The sequence below is a fragment of the Sorghum bicolor genome, chromosome 6 (assembly GCF_000003195.3).
Source record: "Sorghum bicolor cultivar BTx623 chromosome 6, Sorghum_bicolor_NCBIv3, whole genome shotgun sequence".
In the NCBI taxonomy this organism is placed as follows: Eukaryota; Viridiplantae; Streptophyta; class Magnoliopsida; order Poales; family Poaceae; genus Sorghum; species Sorghum bicolor.
In genome coordinates this window covers 49,714,139-49,723,998 of record NC_012875.2, presented here as the reverse complement: position 1 = coordinate 49,723,998, position 9,860 = coordinate 49,714,139, and the positions used below count along the sequence as shown (strand labels likewise).

At 37.8% G+C, this 9,860-nt stretch overlaps 1 protein-coding gene across 1 annotated transcript; it reads left to right on the top strand.

Moving 5' to 3' along the window:
- LOC8060197 lies at positions 2,046-5,696 on the top strand. The gene is made up of 7 exons (XM_021462284.1): positions 2,046-2,450; positions 3,012-3,111; positions 3,207-3,272; positions 3,460-3,574; positions 4,366-4,448; positions 4,571-4,632; positions 5,212-5,696. Exons 1-7 carry the CDS (start codon positions 2,245-2,247, stop codon positions 5,318-5,320), a joined length of 741 nt encoding a protein of 246 aa, XP_021317959.1. The 5' UTR covers positions 2,046-2,244; the 3' UTR covers positions 5,321-5,696.

The window sequence follows — 9,860 nt, the reverse complement described above, 5'->3', positions numbered from 1 at the left end:
GGGAGAGCTATTTATACTAGAGTACAGAACACTGGCCGGTACTACCGGTGCAAACACCGGTACCACCGACGCCCCCAGATCTAAACGTGAGAAAGATGCGAGAAAAAGGCCTACCGGTACTACCGGCCTTGGACCGGTACCACCGGCCAGCGTCGGTACCACCGGTGGAAGGCCGGTACCACCGGCAGTTCAAAATCTCGCAAAACCACAGTTCTGCGAGAATTTGGCCTGCCGGTACTACCGGCGTTTCACCGGTACTACCGGTCAAAGCCCGGTACTACCGGTAGTTCATTTTCTCGCAAAACTCAGGAGAGACCTGGCACTGCCGGTACCACCGGCCCTGAGGGCCGGTACTACCGGCCCACCCTGGCAGAGAAGGAACTTTCCAGAAGTTCGTGCGTGCAAGTGTGTCTCTCAAGCGCAAGACCTAAGTTGACCTGAGCACCTTTTTCCTCACCTTACCGACTCAATTTGCATCCCTCTTGATAGTGCGGCGTTTCCTATAACTCAAACGAGAAATAAAACTAGGTAGCTTCTTGAGTTGAAACGTCGCTTATATGAAGAAATTTTGGGGGTGCTGTGATTCACCAAATGTATTTGTTTGATTCCATCAATGAACTAACACCTGTAGATTGCACTTGATAGACATGTTAGTTCCTAATTTGATTGTCATTAATTATCAAAACCCACACCGGGAGCGAATGCACTTACACCTTATTTCTTACTGCAATGGTGATTTTACTCCTACTTTTTAAACTTTGTGATTTTGCTCATAGGATTTTGAATGAAGCATTTGTTTACCCTTGTAACTCAGTTAAGTCGAAGCTGATTAAAACTTCATTCACTTGTCTTATAAGCCATACTTTTTCTACCAGTCAATAATATTTTCTTTCACAATAAATCAATTCAACTATGACTTTTCAAACAAGCGAACAAGCTCTAAATGGCTAAAATAGAAAGTAAAAGACACCTATGCAAAAGACCATAGTGCCCTCGTCTTATCCCTTCACCTCAGCAGTCGGTCTTAGCGGTTCTTAGAGGCTAGGGTTGGGTTCGCCGGCCGACAGAGAGCAAGCATGGCGGCAACACTAGGAAGGGCAAGTGGGAGCCCCCGCAGCTCCAGAGGGTGCACGTGGCCACCGCTTTTATTTTTCTCCCTCAGTCTTCTTTTCCTAATCCTCGATGAGAAAAACTATTTATTTTGGAGATGTTGTAACTTTAGCAGCCCTAAACCCAACCCCAATGAGAAAAATAATTTCTCAGTCTCTTAAATCTTGCCTCTCACCCCTCAAATAAAAGGGAGACATCTTCTTTCTAAATCCATTAGTTTTCTTATTAAGGATTGGATTTTCTTATTCTGCTATAGAGAAGACATTCAAAACTCTAAAATATGTTTTGTATCTCCTTAGTAGCTAGTTTTGGGTTGAAGTTTTCTCCTGCCAGAGATGTTCTAACTTACGTTTTGATGGAGGTGTCACTGGAACTCCCTGACTAGGTTGGACTTGGACATACTCCCTCTGTCCACGAAAGAATCAATTTCTAGGATCCGTGCTAGTCAAACTTTTTAAAGTTTGACTAACCTTATAGAAAAGAGTAACAACATCTATAATATAAAATGCACATTATATAAAAATATATTCTATGATGAATCTAATAATACTAATTTGATACTATAAATCTTTGCATTTTTTTCTAGAAATTTGGTCAAAGTTTAAAAAATTTGACTTAGGACAACTCTAGAAATTGACTCTTTTATGAACGGAGGGAGTATAGAAATTTGACGACCTACACGTCGTTTCAAGGAACTTCATGACAATTTTACACACACACAAAAAAAAAACTGTATGCCCAAAACCAAACCGAAAAAACAAGACGGAAAAACTGAAATGCTCAGGGTATTTGGTAGTGGTTTAGGTAAGGGAAACCATACAGTAAATTAGAAGTTTTCTGGCACTATGCACAGGTAGGAGTATTTTTTTAAGTAAAAATCCAAATAGGGAAACTAAAACGGTACATCGTACGTACCTTGCGAACAAACAAGCTGCAGAAGCTACAAAATCCCCATTTCGATCAAAACGAACCCCCAAAAAAGACACGGAAACCCCCTTTTTTATTCCTCATCCACTCGCCGCACGACGAAGAGGAGAGCGGCTCCCGTTCCCCACCACCTACTCGGCGTCTCGGCCCGGAGCAGCAGGTTCTCGAAGCGAGCCGCGAAACATTCTCGCGCCAATTGTGGGGGCCATGGGCGCCAACGGCCACCCGCCGCCGGCGAGCACCGCCGCACAGAACGGGTCCCACTCCGGCGGCGGCGGAGGAGGAGGAGGGGGAGGGGGAGGGGGAGCTAACCCTAGCAACGGCGGCACGGCGGCGGCGCTTCGGCACGACCCTGGCCTGGCGCGGGAGTGGTCGCCGGAGGAGCAGGCCATCCTCGACGAGCTGCTGGTCAAGTGAGTCCGCCGGATTTCTGGGTTTTGCGGGTTTGGGAGCCCCGCAAGGCCGCAATTCGAGTTAGACGGTTGCTTTTATTTCTGAATTCTGACTATTGGATAGAATTGACTGGTAATTTGAGCAATTAAGCAACGCTTGTGTTATGTGATTACCAATTCAGTGAGATTGTACCTGCATAGGCATAGATCGCAACACTCGATGGCCTCCTTTTAGCAAACTTATCCCTAGCCAATTTCTCATGCTAATGCTTCTCCTTGCAACGTAATCCTAGTTAATCCAACTTTGACTTTTTGATGCAAGTGGATAATGTTTGCCCTTTGTTCACTCTTCACACTTGCTTTATTCTGATATACTGCAAAGCATGGGAACTCTTGTTAGTTATATAACACAAATCTTACGCGCAAGTCAGCGCTCAAAATGACTGTAGCATCAGGTGTACAGGCTTGCATTTTGATGTTGCAAGTAGAATGTTTGGATAGCACCGTGAAGGCCTGTTAACAGTGAGTTCCTTAATTTTTTACCTTATGTTTCCATTAATGTTTCTCGGCGTTTGCTCTCAGGTATGCATCCGATTTACCTGTGGTACGTTATGCAAAAATTGCGATGAAGTTGCCAGAGAAAACAGTTCGGGATGTAGCCTTGCGCTGCCGATGGATGAATGTAAGATAAGACTTAGCATTCATAGTGTCATGATGCCTGGCCTCTTTAGTCTTTAGGTTTCAGAAATGATTTGAGAGAATTTGTTGATCCTGCAGAAAAAGGAGAGTGCCAAAAGAAAGAAAGAGGATCACAGCTCGTCTAAGAAAAGCAAGGACAAAAAGGTTTTCAAATATTTTCCTGACTGTACTCCATTTAAATAAATGTTACAATGCAGCCTAGAGTATCAATTGTTGCAGTAATTTCCACACAAAACAGATATCTGGTTGACAGTGTCACAATATGTGTGTGTGTTCCTATTACACACTCCTTAAATAAGAGATTTGCACTGACAGCTACCCATTGATGCAGGAGAAGGTTTCAGATTCTTCATCAAAACCACCTGTCCATATGGCTGGTAGGCCTAGTGTTCCTCCATACCCTCTTCCAGTTCTTCCAATGGACGATGATGAAATCTCATCCAAAGGTAAATCAGATTGATATTTATTCCATTATTGGTATTGCAGTGTAAGGATTGGTGTTTGCATCATTGCATGATTTAACATTCTGTTTCGTTTTGGATAGTTCTGCTTCTATTACTCTAAAGTGATGCAGTGACTGCTACTTGCTAGTTGCTACTATCATATACTTGTCTACAGCAATGGCATCCATCGTGTATTGGTTTCTGCAGTATATCTGAGGAATCAAAACCAGAAACCAACTGACTTGGTGTTTAAAATATAGCTGACCTATCATGCAGAGTCTGATTCTGGGTAATGTTACTGCTACAAAAGGGGAAGTGTATTGGTAGATGCAGTCCCCTTTCACGCCTAACTGCGGTAGAGATTGACAGTTTGCTGCATTAAACCATTATTTGCTATTGTGATCTTTTTCATATAAGTTTCTCTCACATCAGACACAAATCAATTAATTTAAATTATAATTTTGTATTAAAATCTTCAAAGGATAATATTCTTAATAATAGGTGCTAGGAATAGACTGGTCCAGGACTGGCAGATTGTACTCTTTTTTCAACATAAGGACAGTGCATACTAGATGACAGTCACTATGTACAGTTGCATGGCTTCTCTGCTTTTTACATGATTCTTTATCTGGCAATACATTGTGGGAATCTACAGATAGTTGCTTGACATATTTGAGCTGTTCTTTCTACTCTATGCATTTTTAAATTTGATGGAAATTCTTGAGCCGCTTGAATCATGGGCAATGGACTAGATACTGACTTATCAGTTATTTCACCTTTTTCGTCTTCCGCAGCCATTGGAGGTCCAACAGGCGAAATCCTTGAAACTAATGCCCAGGTTTTGAGTCAAATTTCGTCAAACCTTAGCAACATGCAGGTATCCTTTTATTTCTGGGTGGCTTGTGGGTGCGAACTGCCCAGATTTTTTTTGTTGACTTTCTAATCAACAAGCTCTAGGTTTTGTCTTGTTATTTATTCGTGGTTAATTTATTTCCGCAGATACAGGACAACATCTCTCTGCTGTGCCAAACTCGAGATAATATACTCAGGGTCTTGAAAGAGTATGTTTTGAATTACTGTTGGGTTTATTTCAAAATCTTTTAAAGTGGTCTGTTCATCCAATATGTTCAGTCCCATCTGTTATTAGCTGCATACATTTTGCATAACATAGAGATATGTTTCCTTCACCATGGCAATGCATCATATATGCCTGTTGCAATTCAGCAAGATCCTCCTTTTGGCAGTGTTAAAGAGACTGTCAAACTGAGATCACTTTTAAGTTTTCCATTCTTGCTATACGTAATCTGGTCTTTGACTGTTGACAGCAGTAGGATGTTCTATGTAGAATCCAATCTGCTAGTTCTTTTTAGGAGTACTAGTTTTATCACCCTCTGAATACGCAGGAGTGCTGCTTGCTGCTACTTACTACCATGAATAAGTTCCTTTAGGTTTTTAGCTATGTGTCAGGAATTCTAAAATCTTACAGGAAGTTCACTGCCCTTGAAAAGCCCAGAAACACAAATGTGCATCCTTACCAAATACATCGCTGGAACTTCTTTGCTCTACACAAAGTATTTTATTCCGTCCAAAATTCAACAGTTGTGATATACAAGTTCTGATCCCATGCAAAATGTTTGCAGGATAAACGATGCTCCAGAGATCATGAAGCAGATGCCCCCGCTACCTGTGAAGATAAACGAGGACCTCGTCAACTCGTTGCTCCCCAGACCAACTGTACCTATGCAGTAGTGATAGCAAAATGACTGTATCCTCTGTAGTCCCGAGAGATCTTTAGATAGGCAGCTGAAATAAAAAAAAGGGGGCAGCCCTGGGTACTTGTTCGTTCGTTCTGTAGCTCCACATCTCACCTCTTCTACCTTATGTTTCGTCCGGATGCTTATGTTCCAACCTTTCCCAAGTCAGGCGGTTGAAACGTGTACCGAGTTACCAAGGGCTGCTTCTACATCAGCATCAGGTCCTGACTCTGTTTTGTAATCTATAGCTGTTTGGGTAATGTCATGGTATCGTAATCAGAGTAGTCTTGTTTGGATGTATATATATCGACATTAATCCACATGTATCGGGTTGGATTAAAGGGAAAATAATTAAGTTTTATTTTAATTCATTTCAACACATCGTTTGGGCGCACGGGTGCAGGTAGGCCTTGTTTAGTTTTCTTTAAAACTCAAAAACTTTCTAAGATTCTTTGTTAATTAGATCTTGCGGTATATGTATGAAACATTAAATAAAACAAACTATATAGATTACCATTATCCACTGTTGCCGCGGCTGGTGGGCGCCCTGTTCGAAATGCGTGGAATTTACAGTTGTGCGAACATTATATCACTTTCGTTTGTATTTGATAAATATTATCTAATCATGGACTAACTAGCCTCAAAAGATTCGTCTCACAAATTACAGATAAGTTGTACAATTAGTTATTATTTTTATCTATATTTAATGTCTCATGCATACGCCGCAAAATTCGATATGTGATTAGAAATCTGATTTTTTTGCATATTTTTTGAACTAAACAAGACCTAAAAGTTACATATAGTTTTTATACCTATTAATTTTTATAGACACTACATATAAAAGCTATTGTCCTAATTTTATCTAATCACATTCATTCTCTTTATTCTCAACCAATCACATTACTTTATGTCTTGGTTCTCGTATAGACATGGTTTCTAACTTAGGCAGTTCCGCTAGAAATCTATAACTCTTATAAAGCTAAACCCCACTAGATGAATTCTCTCTCCATTAAAGGTGTCCACATCATTCCCCACTAATTGACCCACTAAATATTCTATCTCTTCGTACAAGGTGTCCACATCATTCCCCACTAAGTTCATATCGTCCCATATTAATTACAAAATTAAATCTTTAATATATTAACATACAAGTCATGTACATACACTATTTGTTTCATCACCAATTAATTCCTCTATAATGTAACCAAATATTAATTTTTGTTCTATTGGCTTAGCATTTTTTTACTAGATCTAATACAATAAAGGGATAATTGGCTGTGTGATATGTAGAATGGTGGCCATTTGCCAGCGGACACTAAGAAAAATTAGATTGCTCAAAGACACTCTGTTTCTTGTCAAATTTGTTGGCGGACACTACGTCTAATCAAATATTATTACAAAACAAATATAAAATTATATAAGTGCTAGAAAATTATACTATAATTTTTTTTACACTCTACATGATGAGAACTATAGTGTAAAAATATTGTTTAGTATTTTTAGTATCTTACTAATATATTAACTAATTAACCATAGTTATCTTTGTCTATTTATGAAGAGGGTCAAAATGGTCAGTTCAGTGCAAAACAATATTTTTACACTATAGTTCTCATCATGTAGAGTGTAAATAAATTTATAGTATAATTTTCTAGCACTTATATGATTTTATATCTATTTTGTAATAATGTTTGATTAGACGTAGTGTCCGCCAGCAAATTTGATAAGAAACAGAGTGTCTTTGAGCAATCTAATTTTTCGTAGTATCCGCTGGCAAATGACCACCATTCTGCATGTCCCACAGCTAATTCTCCCTACAATAAAATACATGCAAGTCAAATTCATATGTATACATACATAATAGACTGGATACTATATAATAATGTTATGTATATAATAATTTATTTTAAAAAAAAATCTCGCAGCAACGCGCGGGGAATTCACCTAGTTATATGTAGTTTCTATACCTATTAATTTCTATAGACACTATATATAAATTATGGTCTCAATTATGGTCCCAATAGATAGTTTTTATAACATATTTTTATCTAAGGGCACTCTCAATGATAGAAACTACATGTAACTTATATTCCTATTAATTTTTATAGACACTATATATAGAAACTATAATCCCAGTGGTTAGTTTCTATTGAATAATTCTTTATCCAATCACATTCATTCTCTCCATTCTCAACCAATCATATCATTTCATGTCTTGATCTCGTGTAGACATGGTTTCTAATTTAGATCCGGTTTTTGTGTTTTTGCTCTCTCTCTCTCTTCAATAACTACCTTGTCACATCAGCAAAATGCTTAGGTAGCACTGCAATTAATGTCTATAGAAACTATGATGATTTCTGCATTGGGAGTGTTCTAATCACATTCATTCTCTCTCCATTATCAACCAATCATTTTACTTCATGTCTTGGATCTCGTGTAGACATGGTTTAGGCCAGTCTCAATGCATGTTTCATGGGAGTGTCATGCACATTAAATAGGGTGCCATATAAGCAAAATTGCTGACTTGGCAGGGTCATTAAATGAAGGAGTTTCATCAGATGAGAGAGGACTTTCATCCCCATAAAACTCTTGTGGCTCGGTTACCTAGTTTATAGTCTTGGTAACTGTGCCATGAAACTATGCATTGAGACTGGCCTTATAACTTTGACCCGGTTTTTATGATTTTTACTCTCTCTCTTTTCTATAACTACCTTGCCACATCAGTAAAATACTTAGGTTTCACTATAATTAATGTCTATAGAAACTACGACGGTTTCTGCATTGAGAGTGCTCTTAGACTCGGTTTCTATAATTTTTGCTCTCTCTTTAATAACTACTTTTATACATCAGTAAAATGCTTAGGCGACACTACAATTAATGTTCATATAAACTATGATAGTTTCTGCCTTTACGATCTCTGCCTCTCTAAAACAAGGCCTTGTTCAGTTCCCTTGCGAAAACTTTTCGAGCTACTGTAGCATATTCGTTTGTATGTGGCAATTATTTATCAATTATGGACTAACTAAATTCAAAATATTCGTCATGCAAATTACAAATAAATTATATAATTAGTTATTTTTATCTATATGCTATATGCATGTGTCGTAAATTTTGTTGTGACGGAGAATCTTAAAAAACTAAACAAGGCCAAGTGATCTCGAGTACTTCAAGTTGCTGATGCTGCCACCGCAGAGCACCGACAGGGGTATTTGGTTCTCACTCCTAAAGATTTAGACCCTTTTATATCATATGTTTAGATATTACTTCTAACTTAGAGTATTAAATATAGATTAGTTATAAAACTAATTACATAGAATATGATTAATTTGCAAAATGAATCTATTAAATCTAATTAGTATATTATTTGATAATATAGTGCTAAATAAATATATGCTAATGATAGATTAATTAGGTTTAATAGTTTCATCTCGTGAATTAACCATAACTTATGTAAGTTTTATAATTAACTTATGTCTATTTTTTCTAATTAGTACTAAATTTTAGTTACACTCCGGTCCTGACGAGCATGCTTTTTTTTTTCAAGTAAAAGAGAGATATATGTTTGGATTCCATAGCAATAATAGGTATGTTTGGATAATAGGTATGTTTGGATGCTCGCTTCCCGACCGCCCATTTGTACTAAACCTAAATCCAAAATAGGTCTCCAACACAATATTTATACTCTTCAACAGAGTACTTATATAGATGATCCATTTTGGATATTAAGAGAAGCATAACTCAAATTTGACGTATCATCTCTCCTTGAGATCTATTTAGTCTTATTATTGGAAAAAACTAAAAATAAGTATGAAATCTTTTACCTATAGTGCTATCCAAAGAACAAGTAAATCTTGTATTTTAGGTGATGATTGTTCAAGATAGTCTGAAAAAAAAAAGTTTGTTAGAAAGCTCAATCCACCGTGCTACCCAGCATCTGCCCGTGCAAATGCACAGCAGCCAGGCTGAGTGACGTGGACAAATTGACCTTTAATGCCAAGGCCTTGTTTAGTTACCTCTGGAATTTAAAAACAATTTAAGATTTTCCGTTATATCAAATTTTATAGCATATATATGTAGCACTACATATAGATTATAGTTAGGTTGGAAATCACAAGAGAATTTTTTAAACCTAGTTAATTTATAGTTAGATAATAATTATTAAATATAAATAAAAGTGCTACGGTGTTAAAATTTAAAAACTTTTCGGATCTAAACGAGGTGCCCTACGATCCCATATGTGGGCTTCTCATAGAGTTTACTATCTTAGGGCTTGTTTGTTTCCATGAGAGAAGGGAAATTTTACTCCCATTTAACCCCTTTTAATCAAACACTAGGAATTAAAATAGGGACTAGGGACTAATGTGAATAAGTTGCTTGGGGTGAAACTGTTTGGGACTAATGGGCCCAAATTTCCTTTCCTTGCCCCTCAATAATTGCGCTGGGAGGGTGAGCACCCACCAGACTACTGCATTGATTAAGGGTTATTTGGACTTTATTCAAGTGCACTAATTCCTTCTAATCTATTAAAAAAACATTCA

What these genes read in the sequence shown, in the direction of transcription:
- LOC8060197 (XM_021462284.1), top strand. Translation starts at nt 2,245, where the DNA reads ATGGGCGCCAACGGCCACCCGCCGCCGGCGAGCACCGCCGCACAGAAC. An exon ending in AGAAAAGCAAGGACAAAAAG is followed by an intron (nt 3,273 to 3,459) that starts GTTTTCAAATAT and finishes CCATTGATGCAG; the next exon opens with GAGAAGGTTTCAGATTCTTC. An exon ending in ATACTCAGGGTCTTGAAAGA is followed by an intron (nt 4,633 to 5,211) that starts GTATGTTTTGAA and finishes AAATGTTTGCAG; the next exon opens with GATAAACGATGCTCCAGAGA.